Raw genomic sequence first — 21,358 nt, 5'->3', positions numbered from 1 at the left:
TTTCTTCTGATATGCTGGATTCAAAAACTGATGGCAACCTTTTGTAATTCTCAGACTCAAGATGAGGACCAATGAAGGCCAGATGCTGCTAAAATTGTCAATTAATAAAGAAATAAAAAAATGGGTCAATAAAATAATTAATATGCCACATAAAGCATTCAAAAACACAAGACATGAGAACTTTCCCAAGTAATTTAATAAGTGTTAATGTTTATTTATTTGTATTAATGCAACATTTATGTTACATTTTTCAATTTATATCCAATCTTATTGTTTAATTAGTTTTATTAATTTTATGATTTATTTCTCTTTTTTCATATTCTGTATTTATTTAAAGGAGGATATTATGTCTTTCGCAGACCTTATTTTTCTGTAACTCTTGTAATCTATGAACAGCCTCTCTGTCCCAACAGCTCAGAATGACCCCACATTTGTATGCACAAAAAAGCAGATATCCGTATTATTGCAAAGAGATGAGATCTATAACATTGCATTTATTTGAATAACATTTCTCAAGAACTGATGAGTTTTTAGAGGACACCGCTTTGATGGCAGTTAATGTTTTCAGTATGTTTATTCACCGTTAGAGAATAAAGGATGCATTTTCTGCTCCTATTCAAAAAGGAAAATAAAGACATGAACTCTGCATTGTAATAATGATGCAATTCATGGTCATATTGTTATAAACACATTTAACATGTTTTGGGAGATTATGTAGGCAGACTGTATGCACAAACTTATCACATTATTTCCCTTAAAACCTGAAAAGAACAGGATACAAATATCCTTTATTGTCCCTCAGTGGGGCGATTACATACCCAGAGCAGTAATAAAATGAGTATTGGTGATTTGACACATTATTCTCTTTTTGTATCCATCTAACCAGCCAGCCCACTCCTGTACAGAGTTGAGATGTTGCACATCATGGATCATTGCATCATTTTTGAACAAATCTGTATAACAAAATGTTCCATTATGCACCCTTATATCTCCACCACATTTACTGCAAATTAACCATTAAAAAAACCAGAAGACAGGAAGGAAAGGATCAATATTATTTCAGTGACTTCCAGAGCCCTTTGTGATAGTAAAACCAGCGTAAATTACCCCACTGAGTGCATTACTATGTTTCAATGTGCATCCATTTGCTGTTGTGCACTTCAACTGGGCTGAAAGTTCAGCTCTCTCAACATATAACAAGATGTTTAGAGACTATTTATAGAGCCCAAACAAAGCTGCATCTCCTCTGAGCTTCTCAGTCTGAACAGTTAAACATATGCCATTTTTATTGCCAGTCTCTGCCTTTCAGTTATTAAAATTTCAGCTTACATACTCATCTAGATGTTATTTTTAAAAAGGGTTTTATTCAGATTGGTATTCTTTTTGTTTATTTTAAAGGCCCTTGTAAATGTGAGGGACCCCAGTAATGTGTTGAAGGTCCTGTTTAGCCAAACCAAACAAACAGAGGGTACTCTCACTTTACGTAATGCATTAAAGCTGCTTTATGTAACTTTTATTAAACAGAAACAGTTACTACTCCTAGTGCTCCCAGTACTAACTGCAGAAATACACCACTCAGTCAGAAATAACAAATCACAGCCTGGGGGAGAGTTTTTACGCTGTCAATCACGCTTGTGCATAGCCTGCCCCTTAACTTTTGAAGCTATGCTTCAGCTGGTTCACCACAACATAGATGCTAAGGCTAGTTAGCATAGCCACCTGTGACGGCAAATAGTCAGTTTTCTTGGAACCGTAAGTTGTTTCTCCACAATTAGCACATTTAGCAGCGCGTACATGAGCTGATTGACAGCTAGGACCTTCCTCCTGGCTCTCACTGGTTGTTTTTGACCAGGATTGGTGCATTTTTACAGCCTACAACAGTAGCACTGGGAAGAGGTGAAGGAGTCCCCCCCGCCCCCAGATATTATCTGTCTCCTATTATAATGTCACAACATGATGACAGTTTTAACAAATATGGAAATATTGGAAATATTTTCATAAAAGTCACATACTGCAGCTTTAAAGTATACTAAGAAATCAGGAACTGCAAATGGTAGACAGCTGCTGAACTATTTACAATGTGACTCCAGCAACTGCCTGTAACACTATGTGCTCCACACAGAAACAATACCAGCTACTCTATGCTATTTGGTGAACTATATACAAATTGCAAGTGTGCATGTGTACCCAACTTTGTCCAAATTGGACCATTCCTTCTGGGTGCTCATCATGGTAGTTACCTTTTTTACCCTCCAGTGGGGGTAGTTGACCAAAGCCGTTTCCCTGAGCCTTGCAGTTCTGAAAATATTTCCTGTTCATTCTTAGCAATAACAATCAATCTGCAGGCTTTAACATTTTCAAAACCTGACATTTCAAGTTAGCCCAGCCAGTATCACCATGAGCAGCCGACCGCTTATTTCCCTGCATGCATGTGTGGGGGCGCACTTTGCTGAAGTTTGAAAGTAAAACTGCCTTCAGAGCACATGGCCTGATAAAGAACGCATAGCATTCCGATCTTGCACCTGGCAGAAATACATGCAGGTTGCAAGCAATAAAAAGAAGAAAATAAAATCACTAGTAGTCCTTCGAACAGCTGATAATGACCTTCCCACCTGTCTGCTCCGTGATCATCGCACACTGCCGCTGCCTCAAGCTGTAATTCACTGTTTAACAGCTGCAGAACAAGATGCAATGCACCATCGACCTCAGCAGCCTTATCTAAACTGTTATTCCAATTTAAAACTACAGCTGTGAAACTTTGCACTCAAGCATGCACATTTCCCTTAATCGGATTCATAATGCTAAGTTTGATATACATGCAGATTCAGAGTGGAACTAAGGTGAAAAGTAAATATTGGGATGCAGCGGGGGGTTTCACAGGTTTTCATAGGAGGGGTTGGCCATCCAGAGATAAGCTCCACTTCCTTAACACAGCACAATGATGTGCAGCCTATCAATCATTAAAAAGGTTTTGAACAAAAATAAAAAAATAGGGCACATATAACATCTGTGCAAGTGATGATGTGTTCAAGTAAAAAAAAAAAAAAAAGAAGTATGCTACTCTTTTGTGCTCTTCACCTCAATTTAGGAAATCAGGAAATCACCAGTTTGTTCCTCGACTACAGCTTTGAAACTGTTTCTAGCATGATGGGTTTTTGTTAAGATTTTAGTAGACCAGTGGTCTCCATTCAACTGCAGCTGGAAGGGAAGAAGGGCAGACAGAGAAGGGGAAGTGGCATCAGATGGGTCAGGCATCGAACAGAGGACAGCTGTGTACCATGAAGCACGTTATGCATCACGCTCTACCACTGAGCCATGCGATGTCCAATCAACAGGGTTTTTTAGAGTATAAAACTTAGCAGAATTTCTGACTAGTGACTTCACTATGCGTTCAATAAAGGATGCTAAAAGTGAGTTTCTCAAGATCAAGGATGTTCCATGCTTTGTACTTGTGGAAAAAACCATGCATGTAATTTTCTGCTGGACACAGAGCATACACCAAAATCTAAATGGCTTTAAAAGAAGAAAAGTTCTGATTTGGACTGGCTTAGCCAGGTTTCAGAAATAAATCTGTTTCTGAGGGTGTGCATGACTAATGAACTGGCAGTTCAAGAGGCAGGTTGGCATATATTGTCAAGACAAAGGCTGTTGAGAGACTAAATAAAACTGAATGCTGAAAATGTAATGAAATTCTGCTTAAATAAAACAACAGCTTATGTGGGAAAACTTAAAGTCAATGAATCTAAGACTCCCCCACCTCCCAACTAATTTTTCAGTAAGAATGACAGAAAGAGTTACTGACCAGCAACACACAGAAACATGAAGCTGTTCCAAGCTGTTAAAACTTTAGTTGTATTGTTTGCATTTCCAGTATTTTTTTTAAACTTTCAAGGAGGACTGTTCTTGAATTGTTTGCAATTCGTGTCTCCAATTCTGAAATGAGCCACTGCCAAAAGAAAACAGCCAGTCCTTCCTGAGACAGACAACCTTGAGGCCCAGTCAAACACAATTTGAGCAAAGATTCTCCGTCCAGTAAGCTGATGAAGGAGACATTCAGAACCACAGATCATAGGACCCAGTCTGGTTCACTAAGAGCTGATACAACAAGACCCAAAGTAAGAGTAAGAAAGGCGTCTCATCAGTGGTGCTCAGCCCCATACAGGCCTACCTCTGGTAGATGCTTCATCTCTTTTCCAAAGTTATCCAAGACAGGTTAAGACAGTTATATCTGAAATCATCTATAATCTGTTCTCTAAATTTACATGCATCCACTTTATAATTTTGTTAGACTAGACATTTGCTATCCCATGTACCACTCAGTAAGTCTCTACACAGATCACACTTTTTACACGCTGTGAAAGGTGATGGAGAAGTGAAAGTCGAGACAGATAAACAAGTGGGATTTTCCTCTTCACACAAAGATCAAGTATCTGTGATGAAAACCATGCTTACTGCGACATTGTTTCATTTATTAAACACAAACACAAATTCTCCTTTTGTTTAGCTCTTGAAAATGAGATGGCTCACCGCTACAAAGTAACAGTCTGCCATCATTCCAGCTCAGTACCTGCAGGAGGGAAAGGTGTGGATTAGAGGACAACCACTCTAAATGGCCTCCTTACCGGTACTAACTGCGTCCTTGACCTACTGACGGAGTCTGTATGTTAGAGAGAAAATAAAAGATGAAAGGATGCAGCTCAGGAAAAGGTGCCAACATGTAGCCTGTTCAATTGTCACGACAAGACTGAGATTTTAGTGCTGACAATTTTCTCACTAATGAGCATTAAAAATGGCCTCTATTCAGTATCTAAACACACAAACTGTATTCAGTTAATGCTTGACAGTAAGACAGTTTAACATTCAAACCTCCATGCATTAAAATACACAAAAGAAGGAAAACTATAACTATGCCTAACTGTCGCTAAGGGACCTTGGAAAGCTTTTATATTCCATCCCATATTTGGGAAGAAGCGAGCTCTGTTTCTGTCTGTGTTTGTGACAGGTGGCTCGAACCATGCACAGCACGGATCACTGGCCCATTAAATGGCTGCCAGGAGAGCTCTGTGGAAAAAGTGCATACTCACACATTGCAAGCAGACAAGCAGAAATACCAGTGTGTAGATGTCCTTTCCTTTTTGAGCTTCTTTCTATCTCTCAAACACCAACTTCGTGCCTTCACACCTTGAGTAACATAGGCACCCTCACACTCCAAGCACACAGGTAGGATTGCCTGCTTCAGAGTTTGTTTGGAGTCGTCTTCCACTCTGTTCCGCTTTTGTTTTTCACTGCTGGGCAATGATTTGTTGTTCTTTCTTTTCTGTGACAGTAATCGTCATTCAAAAAAGCCCTCCAAATCAAATTCCTCTCCCTTTTGCTTTGATATAAAAGAGTAAGTAATGTCTTTGTTTGTATTTTGCACTTCATCTTCTCCCCATCAGCAGATGCTGTGTTAAATTACAGTTGAGTAAACACACATGATGCACTGAAGCTGGGCAGCAACAGCAGAGACTCAAAGCCACAACAACAGGAGAAAAGATGAGAATGGTTGAGATGGGAGCAAATAATCAACCAAACCTGTTTTAAAGGGATATTTCAGATTTTGTTTTGAAGTGAGATTCTATGAAATTGCACTGTAAATGTGTTGTTTTCTCAGCCAAACATCCTAAGTGGTGTAATAGAGGTGTTGTTTGTCACCGTGGACGCATCAATCCACCCGATCAGCTGTGTCCAACTAGTCCAAGTCAGCCACAGGTGGAGTAAAGATTTGGATTTTGAGTCAGACCTGATGTTTAGATGGACTGCGTGATGTGGCATGTATTTATTTTTCAGAATTTAATTTTTGTCTTAGCAAATTAAAACAGTTATACCTGCACACAAATTTCATAATTATATCTTTACATAATTATGACATTGTTACTTATTACTTTCCAGGAGGTTTGCCACGTTCAAACCTCAAAAATTAGGCTTCATGTGCTCCTGACTGTTAAAGTGACACTGAAAACCTCACAAGCTTTCCAAGCCCTTCATATTGAAGACTGTAGTTTATGATTCTGGTACCGGATTTAAAGAGCTTTTAGAAGAACATGGAATCAGCTACTGGATAGAAAATAGTCTAAAATTTATCATCAGTTGCATAAATATCACAGGACAGCAGTAAGACTTTGATAGTACTGTATTTTCTGTCAGTTTTCCCTGCTGTGATCACCTATAAGGACTCCAACTGATTCTTTTTCCTGCGTTTTGCTCTCTATGATGTTTTTCCTTCTCAGAGATGCGGTTGGTTTGATCTCTGCGAGGGCAGAGCTGGTGGGCAGGGGGGAGCAGGTGTTTTGCCCTGAGACGGGACAGATTCTGCAGTCAGCCAGTGTGATCCCGCTCCTCCTCTCCACACCCACCAGTCTCTGCATGGCTCTGGCCCTGAAGCAACCACGCTCAGACTGAAGGTTGTTTTTTTTTTTGTTGATTTTTTTTCTTACGAACTGCAAGTCACTCACTTTGAACATATCAAGAGTCCACCTGTCACAACATTTTGCAAATATCCATCATTTCTGCAGCTTCTGATTTGTTGACTTGTTACAGAATGAGGTCCATTTATCACAGTAAGCAATTATAAAATCTGATAAAGTAATAGAAGCTACCCTTTTATCAAACCTCTTATTAATAATAACATTTTTACAGGTAATGGATGAATGACTGAGGACAGGATTTTAGCTATTTAGCTCAAGGCTTGCATATTAGCCTGAAAACAGGAACCTACAAACCTGCAGTAAATGATGCCACATACATTTGAATAGTATTTAAATTATAAATATTCCAATGCCTAGATAAAATCCATGTTAAGAAGTTTATTAAGGCCATTGGATGGGACACAGACCCATGGCATCACAGATCCTCCACCATGCTTAACAATTTTGTCACATGTGCATATTTTGAACTGGAATAGTTCAGCTGGGTTTCAGATCAAAACACACACAATTAGAAGATGGTATTTAGCAAACTTTAGAGATTCAATTTACATTCCTGACTGTAGGATAGAAAATGGCTTTTTTCCCTTGAAATTCTCCCATTAGATCAGTGTTTCTCAATCCTGGTCCTCACTGCCCCCCTGCTCTGCATGTTTTAGATGTACCTCTATTCCACAACAGCTGATTCAAATGATTGCATAACCATCAAGTGCTGCAGAAGCCTGTTAGTCACCCAGAGATACAATTCAGGTGTGTGGCAGAAGGGAAATACTGAAAACATGCAGGACAGGGGGGCGGTGAGGACCAGGGTTGAGAAACACTGCATTAGAGGGTGCATAGTGCCGCCCATTACAGCAATATTATATTAGATATTGACATTAGCCCAAATTCTTTTTATCGACGTGCTCTTATTTTTAACGTCTGTGCATCATGGAGCACATTAGATTTGCAAAGGTTGGCTGTCTTGTGGAAATCTGAAAATTAAGGCAAAAATTTAAAGCTTTTGGAGAATAAGCGGCCGTTTTGGTAAGAACAAGCTGTGCTCATCATGAGACAGTTTTAGTGTTATATCAAGTTGAAAGTGGGCACATTCGAGTTTTTCAAATTATGGAAAAGTGGAATGTGTCACATTTTCATAATTTTGTCCTGTACTAAAACCGTAAACCGCTGTGTGTGTGCGTAATATATATATATATATATATATATATAAATAAAAGACCATGACTATTGTAGTTATAAAAGCTAAGATATGAAATTGCTTCACTGTATATGAAGTCTTCCCTCTTTAGAGTGACAGGATGATAGATTTCATTGTTTCCAGAGAACAAACCAACATTCTCAAAGGAGATTTATGAACATAAACAGTTAAGAAGACTCGATAGCTTCAAGCTGGTATTTTTGGCTTACGACACTAAGCAGCAGTGTGTATATTTACACTTTGTTGTCATTTTTGTGGACTGGCTGTAGTTTCTGGCTTAGACATGGAACCTGAGCTGGTTTTCTTCTCTGATCTGACCGCTTTAAACGTCTACAGGTTTTCTCCCACTGATCTGATTGTCAGCAGTTGAATCAAATGGACCCAGCAGAGTGGTTCCAATCTGACGCAACCGTTACGTCTGACTGTTATTCCACCATGCGTCATGTATTCACGGGGTTTGTGACCACTGTAGGTCTCCCCCTCCACAGGAAGGTCAAACACACGAGTCAAACGTACATCAAAATGACTGCGCCAGCTCATAGCACCGTCATTAGCACCCTCTGATGCAAGCATGTGCTGCTAATGTATAAACACCAAGGGTGGACAGTTGTAGTGAAGAGGAACCTGCGGGATCCAATGCAGTGGCAACAACCCCTTCAAAGGCCCCATGACACACATCCATGTACACACAGTGATGGCAGCTGATGTGAACAGTAGGAAAGAAGTACAGTAACAGAGTTTAATCAAAACAGAGAGAAAGAAAAAAAAAACATGAGCAATAAGAGTGAAGAGTTTCCTTTTTCGAAAGATAAAAAGATTTGTCTCAATGAACGAGATCCCTGTTGGTTCAACCAAAAACAAAGCCATCTTTCCTCAACATCACACACGCCCACACACTCATTATTTTTCCTTTAGCCTTTTATCCAATTAGTCTCCTCTTCACTCCACCTGCACTTATCCCGTCAATCCTTTTCTTTCGAGGTTACTTCCAAAGCTTTTATCCTGTCAGCACAATTCCCACTTCTGCCATCTGACAGATAAGTTTTGAATCTCAGTGGGATCATGTGATGTGAAAAATATGAGCGCTTATTGTGTTATCGGGTTACAAAGAGCTGTTCACAAAGAGTGGGATTTCTAGGTTAACCAAATGGCTCCCATGACCGGCTTAGCAGTTGAGAAGAGCTAATGCCAAAATACAAAAATTACATGAATTATCTGGATAGTCAACACTGCACTGTAAACCCTGCTCAGTGTTTTGTAGTATGATTAAAAAAAAAAAAAACTACACTTAAAATGCCTAAAATATGCAAGAAATTCTCACTATTTACACACAAATTTTTCTGAGTACGTCGACCTTTCTTTAAGGACGAAAACAGACAAATGGGAGAAAAACGCTATAAACTTTGATAAAGGTCGTACTTTTGAACCCAGCGAAGGACTCGCGAGATTTTTCCCATTTACTAAAGAATATCTCTCTAGCATTTATCTGATTTTTAATTAAGCAAAAAAGTGCAAAGTACATGAGGTTGACTGCTGTGTTTAAACACCCAAACCCTTCTGAGTTTTTAGTTTTAATGCATTCATTGAATGGGAAAAAAATGTCAGATTTTCACTGAACAAATTCAAGAAGATCGAGGTTATTATTAACGGGTCCAACACTAGCTACCATGTAATGACAGAAGAAAACAGATGCACATCATGTGCAATGATTCTCACATGATGTATGTGAGAATCATTGCAATTTGCTAATTTAAATAGGAAGATAATAATGTAATTTTTTATAAACATGAAACATAACTATGATGGTGCCCATAGTGGCTAACATCTCCTGTTTGTTTAGTTGTTTTTTTGTTTTTTTTTAGTTTACATTCTACATCTTGTTTTTTATAAATGCCTTATCGATTTAGGCATTTACTGTGTCTGTTGTTGAGGACTCAGAGTACAAACTCCATTGTACATTTGTGCATAAATTTGAATTGAATTGAATATGATTATCCAAAATATTGAGATAAACTTACACCATATGGGGAAATCCCATTGTAGACAACGGAATGGAACAGATTAGAATTTTGCCTTTGTTATTCCAAAGACAAAAACATTGAAACATAATTCTAAATATAATATAATATTGTCAAAAGACATTAAAAAACATGATTTCAAGTACAATATGTAAAGGTTCAAAGAGCAAAGTGTCTGTGCTGAGAGCTGCAGAGGTTCAGAAGGTGCTGTGACCTCTGATCTGAGAAACAGTTTTTGATGGAAGAGTGAAAAACGTGATTGTCCAGAGTGAGCTGAGCCACTTATGATGCCATTTGGCCAGCTCTTCAGACAAGCTGCGTGGATGTCCTCAAGCTTCGGATGCGGTAACCTCATCATCCATTTTGGTGTCTTGATTATCAGCTGCAGGCTCTGTCTGCCTGTAGCAGTGCAGCTGGAACAACACACTCTCCAAAACTGTGTGTGAAGACAAATTCTATGCTGCAGTGGTTAAAAAATGTTTAGCAGCCGATGTCTTTGTAAAGTTCTTAAAAAGAAGATGATGTTTTTGTTTTTTACTGTGAAGCACTGAACCATCAGGCAAGAGCGAGTAGATGAAGGATTTAAAATGTGCAATCCTCTCTCTTCTTCATACAGTACATGGACCTCTCTACATGGCCGCATGATTTTTATCAAAGACCAGGCTTACAGTGGTTGTATCCTCTACAAACTCCAGGAAAGAATTTGACGCGTTATGCATACAAAGACGATTGGGCTAAGCACACAGCCTTGAGTAAATGTTGCTTATTTGACAGTTCATGATCAACACAATGCATGTTTACATTCAAGTACAGAAGTGAGACATTTTAGTTTCTCTAAACAGGTTACTGCATATAAGAATGCCTTGAAATTCCTCCAAACTGCAACATCTAACTCTTTTTCCCCCGGTCTATCTAAAGGTGACACAGTCACTTTTCAGATTTGCACATCCTCTAATCCAATTTTAAGCTCACACTTTGGCTCAGAATACACCATGACAGGTGCATTTTTAAATGTGTGCGACCCAAAAGAGACGCAGAACCTCAAGGCAACTATGCCACATTAAACAGGTACAATTAAAGCGAGAGCACACAGACTCAATAGGTGAGAAAAGGGGCCGCAGGCTGCCCACTGTCAGGAGCTGCACACTGTCTGAACATCTGCTCCTGACACAGATGGACCTCAGCATGTAAAGTGAAGAGGAGGAGGAAGAAGAGGAGGAGGAAGATATACAGGAGGAAGTTGTGTTTGCACTTTATGCTTCATCGTATTTGAATACATCTGGGCTTAGCAGTATGCAAAAAACAACTGGACACAGACTCGTGGTGTAGAACATGTCAACATGTAAAGGTCAAACTTGGATCCAACCAACACAAGTTTATGTAAGCGACTACTACTTATTCATATGTAGCTTTATGGATATGAAAACTAGATCTTTACAGTGTAGGCTGGCATTTTATGAAACAGATTTTTATGAAAACCAGGAAAAACAAAAAGGAATTATGCATGTCTGGTCATGGTGGAGGCAAACTATATCAATCCTAGATGTAATATGTTGGTAATGGTGCCATTTTTATGCATTGAATGAATCATAAATGAGTTTGGTTTTCATTCAGGCCCTTGGGGCTCCGAGGTCAGAGAACCTCTCCACACTTGACATGTGGCAGATGTGATTTGGGGGTTAGAAACGCAACCATCACTCCATGACATGTTGAAAAGCATTTCCATGGAGCAATGAGATCAGAGCCCACCCGCCAAATGTGAATGTGTGATTGAATAATAAAAGTCTAATCAGGCATTTTCATGCAGGCAAATTTTTTTAAGCTCATCATTTTTCCACATTCTAAAGGATGCTGACATGAGACATTTATCTCAGCCATTTTTCTTAAAACAGCTATGAAATTTAATCAGCAGCTGACTTTGAATATATTCAATGTGTCATTCTTTGTTCCGTGTCTAAAACAACAATATGACTATTGATTACAATTTTCCACAGCAGGCATTGCTAACCAAGCCTTAAGTTGATTCAATTGTCTGATATCAGACACTACCAAACATTTTGTTTTGACAACTGATCCGATTTTTTTCTCCAGTAAAGATTGCAGGAGAAAAGACATTTCACACTGTAACCCCACTGTGCAAAGCAGAGTGAGCTGTGCATAGGGCATCAATAATTAAAACTTCAATAATTAGACCAGGAAACCTCTGCTTCCAGTGCTGAATTACATCAACCATGAAAGAAATATATAAATATAGAACTGATTTAGGAAAAAAAAAATATAAAAGTCATCAGAGAAACCTTCATCTTTTAGTAGTTTAGTTACTACAAACTCATTAAAGAACAGTAAAGCAGTTTTTTCTGTTTCTACAAGTACATGAGGTTAAATCCTGTTTCCTAATCCATTGGCACTTGATTTAAAGTACAATGTAAAATATTTAACTTCTAAAGAAGAGGCTCCTTTAACTGGCCAATAGGTTACATAAAGATACACATCTCTATTTTAAAAACGTTAAGACTAGACAACATGCTTCTTCATACTTCTTAAGAAAGAAGTAAAATAATATATAATAAAATATCATTATTGAGGATTTTGTGTTTTGTTTGTGTCAGAACAATAAAAAATAAAATAAAAAAGACCAAAAATGTTGACATTCATTTCCCAATAGAACTTTTCCTGGAATAGCAATTTAATTAAACTCCACACTTTCTTCATATACATGATGAGCAAATTTAAAAGATATATTGTAATAATGTATTTATTCTGCAATGATGACATGCATTTTGTACATACAGTACAAATATTTAATCTATGGTTCATGGACCCATCAAGGTTTTTGGTGATAACATATACCAGTAATCAGTCACCAACCCGGAATTTCACATAATTCAATTTTGCTACATTGTGGCCAAAAATAACCTAATGAGCAGTTGAGAAATGATGCACATATGGGGAGTAAACATATGATAGCCCTGCTCATAGTGCTTTAATAAATCATTAGAAAACTATTAAAGCTACTTATAGAAAAAGATTTGACTCATATCCTCACCACCAAATGGCTCCCATGAAGTTATTTCATTTTCATTCCAAACCCAACCCTTCCTTTCTTCCTGTACTCATCGTCCTTCTTTCCCATCCCCCACCTCTCTCTGAGATGAAGGCTGTCAATAGCCCATATATTTGACATAGTGTACCATGCACTCACACTTATCCGGTCTGCAGCAGAGGCCTCTCTGGTTTGTGGCTAAACGGGCGAGATGGAGCTGAACAGAACCACAGAAGTACTGGCTAGTTATGTACCGTACATTCAGACTCTCCATGTGTGTAGTGTATTTACACATTTTTAATTTAGCATAGCAGGGTTTTCTAACATAAAAATGTGGTAAAGGGGTGAAATCATTGAGAAAGTACACGTTTTTATTTAGCAAACCAGCTAATGCCAACCAGAAGAAACGTCTTCAATAAAACCTCGTTGACATGAAATAATGTCACCCCCCCCAGTAATTTGATAGACTTCTTTTTATCTGGGGTTAATGTTTGCTATTAAACCAAAGCAGAAAGACATAAAACAATTCAAATTAGTTGATTTACTACCAGTTATACTGTTATCTCAACATTCAGTTTGGACATACATCCAAAGCATGACCAAACTTTAGTAGTCTTCTTTCAGCCTGCTGACCAGCAGTGTGTAGCAAACAGTCGGGGTTGGAACTTCACTGCACAGTATTACACAGCGCTTCACACGATGGTCAGTTCACAACTTTATTTCATTAAAACCAAAGTAAGACGATACATTTTAACAGATTTTGGAACCAACTCTTTAAAATCTTGGCACGTCTTTGTTCACTATTTGAGCATTGCAACGTGGCGTTCTCTTTGTTTTTGTTCAGAGCATTTCTATTTGACTAACTCCTCTGTAAAACTAAAGCCCATGTCATCTGAACAGACCCACAACCAGCTGAAACCAATGCAGACAAACGTCAAAAAGTCAGAACGACTCCTCTGAATAGACTCCATGCTGCTCTGCCTTTCTCAAAACTCGGCCTGACACATGAACAATGTAGAAAACACAAAGCAAAAGATTCCCACATCTGCTGCTTCACCTAAATCCAAGCGACTTTTCCCTTTTTCTCCCCTCTTCTTGTCATTTCTCACACACACCATGCAGTCACGCTCTTTCACACTCCATCTCTCCTCGCACTTGCGCACACGAACCGACGCTCCGACAGAGCGCTGGCTCTCCTTGGCAGCGAGCCTCTGGAAGAATGTTTGGCGCTACAAGCCTGAAGGAACACACGCCACCGGCGCAGGCTCGACACGCTGCCTCCTGGAGGCCTGCATGCTGACACAAGTGATGAATGACGCTCAGCGGGGGAAATCAGAAAGGCCATGAAGTTATAAACCGTGAAGTCACTCCGTAGTCTTTAAAAAGGAAACACACAAACAGGGAAATATGTGCATGTAAAATAAAACATATATGTATACATTGAATAGATTTGGCCTCAATTACAGGAATCTGAAAGAAATATGGTTTTAAACACCAACTCTATTTTTCATTTCCATTTTTCACCTGGTCCTTGTGAGAAAAGTTTGGGGTGGACATGACAATGAATACAGCACAAGCCGGAAAAAAATTGGAAACCGAACAACCAGTAAAAATGCAGTGCATAGCAACAGGTGGGGGAGGAGCCTCTGAATGATCCTGTGTGCTTTTTGCTGCCACAGAAAACTCAGGTCACTTCAACACTTCCTCCACTGAGGCTGGTACTACTGACTTTTTTCTGATCTGAAACCATTTCCAACTTTTAAGAAGTTCAGAATATCTTAACACAGGCAACTGATCCATGTCTAAACGGTCAAAAGGAAAAGTTCGGGATGTACCATTCTGCTTACATTCTACTCTCACTAGCTGCGTTTCCATTAACCATAAAGTTGCACAAATTGAAATTACAAAGATAAACTCTCTGCACAGAATGATGCCAATTTCAAAATAACACTTTTCTTTTTCTAGTAAAAAAAACTTTGCCACTTGGATGGGGTATTTTGTTTTTTTCTATCAATTTTTTTTAATTATTTTTAACTGCAAAATAAGTTTTGCAAAAACACTTGTGTGATGTGGCTCACATCGCATGAGCCACATGATCAACAATCAGGTGTTGCCACTGCCGCAAACCATGAAGAAGAAGGTGACAAGAAGCAGTTGGAGCATCTTGGCGTGGCATGTTAATGACTTATGTGAACCAACTTTTTATGTGTGATTTTAATTGCGTTTCTTATTAAATGGAAACAACCCAATTCTCAAATTGTGTGCTTTCAACATTAGAGGAATATTGACAAAGTTTTGCACACATTCATAATGGAAACACAGTAACTTATTGTCAAGAGGCATAAATCTCGAGCGAAAGAACAAAAATACAAGGTTTCCTCTGTGAAGTAGCCAGGACCACCATCAAAGATCAACATCTGACCTGGCCTCACTCTGGACCTCAAGCAGTTTGGATTCTGGGCTTCTCCTCTCTTCCTCCGGACTCTGGCACTCTATAATAGTTGTATCTGGTTCAGACGTAGCTTAGTACAAGGAATCCAATGACTGTAGACCATTACATCTGTATCAGCAATGACTCTAGGCACAGACCATGCCTTGCAAAACTCCAAGAAAGTCTTGATTGGGCTTTGTAACCCAAGCTTCTTACAGTGACAGTTATTTCCTGTGTTTGTGCTAGATTTTTTTCAATAATTTTTCCTTTCTCTCTATTTTCCATTAATATGTTTGGATGTAGTAGTGCAGGCAGCCAGTTTCAACAGCAATGAGTTTTTATGGCTTATCCTTCCTCGTGGAGGTTGTCAACAACAGGCTGCAGCACAACTGTAAAGTCTGCTGTCGTCTCCATAATTGTGCAGGGTGTAACATGTAAGTAACATTTCTCTGATAAAAATCTGTTTTACCTGTCAGTCTTACTTTGCATTTTAACATTCTGAAAAACTGAGCTTAGGGTTTTTGATCATTCTAAGCCATTGTTGTCAACATTAAGATGAATGAATAGTTAAAATATATTACTTTGCATAAAACAAATTGCACACCTGTTTTACTAGCTCCTTTATTGAAATGGAAAACTAGCTGATGCTTTCCTCCCTTTAGGATAAATGTAAACATGCACTTACACTTGATGTTTCCAGTACCCATTAGTAGGCAATACTGACCACTCAAGCACCCATATTATGCACAAATCAGTTGGTAAACTGGGAGTAAGTGCCTTAGAGGAAGCTGGAATTAAACCTACAACCTTCAATTGGAAGATGACTACTTTAAACCACTGATCCATGGTGCACACAGGACTTTTCACTAAACCTTGCAGACACTAGTTCTTAATCTGTCCTTTTATTTACTTCTTAATAAAGTGTATTCAATTTTGTAGATGCATTTTTTTTTTTTTTTTGCATTTGCAAACAAAAAACTAAAAGACCAGCTTTAACTAGTCAAATTTAAAACATTCGTAAGTTTCAAGTGGCAAGTGAATTTTTTATTTTATTTTATTTTATTTTCTGGAATAAGTACACTAGCATTCCTAAAGTTGCTTTAAAAGTTTTTTATCTTAGGGTGGGGAACCGTCTGGTCGCATCACCTCTGGGGTTTACGAATGACTTTCTTATAAACTAATAATTTTTTTTCACGTTTTGCTTTTTAAAAAGAGCCTCATGAAAACTGGACCACAGAGTCGTGGAGTTACTCCCGGGTCTCCCTGCAGCGCAAAAAAACTCAAAGTGAGCTGCACATTGTTAACTTTTTGCACCAGTTTCCTGTTGGCGTACCTGGTTGGAGGTGTCGGGCGGCAGGTTTTTGATGAGGATTTTCCTCCTGTTGCTCAGCTCCCGGCGAGTTTTGGCCAGCCTCTTCTCGATCTCCTCCGGCTCCAGGTCCGGCAGGTCGCGGAGGCAGACGCCCGGCTCGGAGGGCTGCGCTGCGGCCGCCGCCGCCGCCTCCTCATCCTCCGGTTGCCTGCTTTCGGGGCTGTCCATGTACGGGGAGAGCGCGCTGTCCCGGGTGAGAGAAGAGTGAACGCTCGGCGGCTGGATGGACGAGGCTGCCGCCATCTTGGGAAGCTGAGAGAAAAGTGTTTAAAGAGAGAGAGAGAGGTAGAGAAATATAGACAGTGAGAGAAAGAGAGAGAGCAGGTGGGAGGCGTGTGCGTCCCAACAACCCAGAATAAACGCAACAATAACATTCATTTAAACTATTCAGATCTAATAATTTACCCTTCTAGGAACTGAGAAAAATAATTATTTTATATTTACTTTATGTCAGCTCCCTTATTAAATAGTTTAATCCATATTTTTTGTCTGGTGTTATTCTTAATCAATAGTGATTCAAATTAATGTTGCAGTTTTTTCCATCTATTTATGAACATCATTTATATATATAAAAAACAAGTTTTTAAATGTAGTTTGAAAAACCAAAATTGTTAGTTGATTTCTGCAGCTAGCACCTCGAACTAGTTGCGCCCCCAACTGTCTGTTCAGTGTACTACAAATAAGCTTAGTCAGAGTTCACCTTTGTTTCTATTCAACCTAAAACTTTTGTGAGCCTGATTTTAGGCAAAAAGAAAAAAACGAATCAAATAAACCACATGTAGCATCTATAAAATGTTTTGTGTTTCTATAAAGAACTTCTACATTTCAGCTCTTATTCTCCTCTAGCAGCACAGTTCTGAAGGGGAAAAAAAGGCATTCAGTGGAGAATTGCTTTTAGCCACCACAGCTCTCCTGCTCTCTGTGTGTGCATTATGTGGCTATGAATGCCTGTGTGCCTTCCCTCCTGTCTACCCAAGTCATCCAGTGAATGCCAACCTAGCAGCCAACTGAGCCAGCCTGCCTGCCTGCCCACCGTGGGTGGAAATCTGCTCCTGGCAAACACAAGGGGAGCAGAGCTCCCTGCCGAGTCCTCACAATGCCCATGTAGCTTCCGCAGGCAGCGTGAGTCGCTTACAGGAACACACGCTGTAAACTCGCATTCACATGCTGCATCCACACTCATATAGACACACAAGCATGTCAACTAGCACACATCAACCCACTTAGGAAATATTTAGACCACAATTGTGCCGAGGCCTTTTAGAGATGGTGAAACCGGGCTCCTCGTTCTCTCTCTCGCCATCTGTGTGGAGTGTTTCTTGGCAGATCGAAGTCCAGACAATCACAGTTGTCAGTGGGTGAAAATGATCTCACTTTGCCAAGTGGCTGAGCCAGTGTAACTAAAACTCAGTGACTGTACAGTGTGTGGACTGTTTGAACGCTTCAATTAGGCTTGTACTCAGTCCACTCCAAAGCAGAAAGGCCAAAGAAAGGGCAATGTGTGTAGCTCTGTTTCAAAATGAAGCAAGTTTGTCATTTGGCTCTTGGTTTGTTCAGTTTCATTTTCAGTACTAAAAATACCAAAACACAGTTTCTCATGAGAATCACGAACATTAAAGCTAATTTTTCTTCATTGTGACACTGATGTGTCTCAAAGTTCTCTCAACCAATATAGCTACAAGTATTTTGGGGAAATGTCTTTACCAGTTTTACACATCTGGACATTTTTTTTGTCCATTCTTTTCTGCAACAAACCTCCAGGTCAGTCTGAGCATCTGAGATTATACATTTTTAAGTCTTGTTGATTCTGAAATGCTTTGAGGTCTGGATAACATTGACGCAAATAAAGGTCAAATAGATGAAGCAGACAGTTTTAATTGTAAAAAACAAACGGTGATGAAATACCCGGTTTTAGGCTTTGTGTTGCTTCTACAGTGAGTAGTGATGGTGGACAGATTGATGGACATGAATCACTGAGCAATGGGTTTGTGGAAAGACAACAAGGACTTGCCTGTCACTTAAACAGGCTGATTTTTTTGGAGACGCATGAATCACTCCACTTAGTGCTGAACAACGTTTCCATGAGAGAACAATTAATTTCTTTTCTCGGTCCCTTGGCAAAATGCGTGCCGGCAGAGTGTTACGGATAAATCACATTGGCCTGCAAACGCCCCACATGGTGCGGTTATGCAAACCATCCTTCCAAAGCTTTTTACCTATGCAGAAAGTCAGCCTCTTGTTATAATGGACTGCGCTTCACAAACTGAGAGGAGAAGAGATGTTAGATGTTCTCTGTGTAAAACACAAGAGCCCTGCCAATGCAGCGTGTCAGCCGGTGATTCACAGCCCTTTGGAGTGGGTGGCGGTGGAGAGGAGAAGAAGAAAGCGGGAACACGTTTTGGTGCTGCTGCTCGCTGGGACTGAAGAGTGCGAGGGCGTGGGTGGGCTGAGTGGCTGAGCGGGCAAAGCGGGCACCTGGGACGAGCTCAGTAGGCGTGAGGACGGGAAGGAAGAGAGAGCAGGAGGGCTCAGGAGGGCGGGAGGGTGAGAGGAAGGGCCTACCTTGAACGTCAAAGTGGCTCATTGTGTGGAGGAGTTGGAAGATTAGCAAATACACATGTGCATGTAGATTGTGCAGAGTGATTATGGATATGATCATCCTGCATTCCTTCCAGAAATGGAAGAGTTGGTTGGAAAATGATCTGCAGCTGTATCTACAGACTAGTGGTAGGAAGTTATCATTTATCATTTATCCTTTATCGTGATAAATTTATCATCATGATAAGGTTTAGAATTTTCATTGTCACAATAAATTCCAATTAATGATGTTTAAAACCCTCAAAAACTGTCCGTATTGTTGGAATTGTTAGTTTTACTGTTTTCTCCACAGTTTTTACTTTGAGAGTATCATTGATACCAATACATTTGAAAATTGCTGCTGGTGCCTAAAGTGAAATAAATCCCATAAATCCCTCCCGACACAAGCAGTTTATGTCAGCTGTCAGTAAATTACGACACTCCTTGCGCCGCTTACGTTATTCTGCAAAATGACGACAGCAAAAGTTGGGAAAAGCACCAGAGTCAGTCAATATCTTCTGTTGAGCATTCAGTACCCAATCAATGTATACGTAATGATAATACAACACTTGTCTAATTCTACACCTAAAAATTAACCAAGTATGAAAAAACTAAAACTACTATTATAACTAATAAAAACTAAACTAGAACTTAATATATAACCAATAAAAACTGATAAAAACAAGGAAACATCTGAAAAGTAATTAAAACAAACATAACTAAACTATAATGAAAAAACGAAAACTGTTATAACCCTGGTCCACATCAACCAACCCATCTGCAGACACAACATAAACTGTCACCGGTGCAGAGTGGATTCATTTCTCTTATGGCAAAACAGAGATTAGAGGACGTGTGACCCACTAAAAACAGCTGACCCCAACACATGGGGGCAATATCCAAAAGAGCTCCCTGCCCAATTCATGTCCTAATTACAGCAGCCATGAACATACTGCATAAACTACTGCATAACATAAAGCATAAATGAGGCTTCTTTAATGAAAAATATATCAGACATTGAGAAGATTTTCTGTATTTTTCACAAAATCAAAGGGACAAAACATAAAAGTCAAATCAGTAGCAAACTGCAAATATTCTCCCTTGCATGCCGGGTCCAGATTACCACACTGCTAATATGCATTTAGGAAAGTAGGACTGGGGGACTTGACATCACACACACACACACAAGCACACACACACAGAAAAAGTGCTGCTGGTGCATGTCTGCTGCACTGGTTGGCAGAGCGGAGACTGACTGAAATGACCTGAGGGTGCTTGGACACCGAGCTCGGTGCTCTAATTCAGTGTTTTCCCTGACAGGGAGCAGCAGACAGCTCCAGGGATGGAGGGAGAGCAGGAGGAAGCTGACAGGGAGAAGCATGCATGTCTTTGAAGAGCAGAGTTGAGTGAATTCAGACTAATGGATCAGATATTTGGGTCGTGAGGAGAGAGCTCCCATCTGTCAGCTCCTCAAAGTACTTTTTTACCTCAAGGTGAAACTAATTACCTTGTAGCGATGAGTTCAGTTTAGACAACAATTACACTACTTTTAGTAGTACACCACTTACTCACGCATACAGTATGACTCTTAATAAAAGTAAGGCAAGCTTTCAAAAGAATAAATGAATTATTTTAAATGAAACTTGTAAGTGCACAGATGTCCTTTTATAGGTCCTTGAATAAGATCCTTTCAGTGTTTTACTCTACAGCCAATGTGTCTCTTTCACAAGTAGAAGTGCATTTGTGAAAGTTATGATTTGTGCTTTCATGAAGAAGTAACTCACAATTTAATAAGTTGCATTTAGAGAGTTTAGAGAACAGGAATTCCTTTGTGTTGGTCTTTCACTCAAGAACACCAATAAAATACATTCATGTCTGCGGGTGTTTAAGTTCAAAGTGTAAAAAATGACTGAGGATACTTTTGCAAGGTACTTTAGTTGTAAGCCTGAGTCACCAAAGACACACAATAATAAACCTCAACACTCTCCAAATCACTGACTGACTGCTTGTTACAGGTAAAATACTGACTGTCTGTAAATGCCTCATACCGCCCCGCTTTGTGAGGCATTTGGGTACAAATTATCAGTTGTGCCCAAAAACTACAGCAGATATCCGTCTTATATTCAACAAATCAAAACGCCTTTTGATTTGTTGCCCCAAATCAAAAGCCACCGTCTTGTTGCATACTGTCAGAACCATGTTGCCTCTCCATCTGTGCTCGTTTCCCCTGATCCCCTGGCAGGAAACACCGCATG

The 21,358-nt window shown here is 39.5% G+C and overlaps 1 protein-coding gene across 1 annotated transcript in view; it reads right to left on the bottom strand.

Moving 5' to 3' along the window:
- raver2 (ribonucleoprotein, PTB-binding 2) overlaps positions 1 to 17,487 on the bottom strand; it is an 84,177-nt gene extending 66,690 nt beyond the window's left edge. The window contains exon 1 of the mRNA XM_007550869.2: positions 16,488 to 17,487. Coding sequence (XP_007550931.2) covers positions 16,488 to 16,769 — 282 coding nt within the window. The 5' untranslated portion in view covers positions 16,770 to 17,487. The remainder of the gene's footprint in view (positions 1 to 16,487) is intronic.
- Positions 17,488 to 21,358: the final 3,871 nt, after the last annotated feature.

This window comes from Poecilia formosa, unplaced genomic scaffold, assembly GCF_000485575.1.
Source record: "Poecilia formosa unplaced genomic scaffold, Poecilia_formosa-5.1.2 Scaffold38, whole genome shotgun sequence".
Classification (NCBI taxonomy): domain Eukaryota; kingdom Metazoa; phylum Chordata; class Actinopteri; order Cyprinodontiformes; family Poeciliidae; genus Poecilia; species Poecilia formosa.
This window is presented reverse-complemented; position numbering and strand designations above follow the sequence as displayed.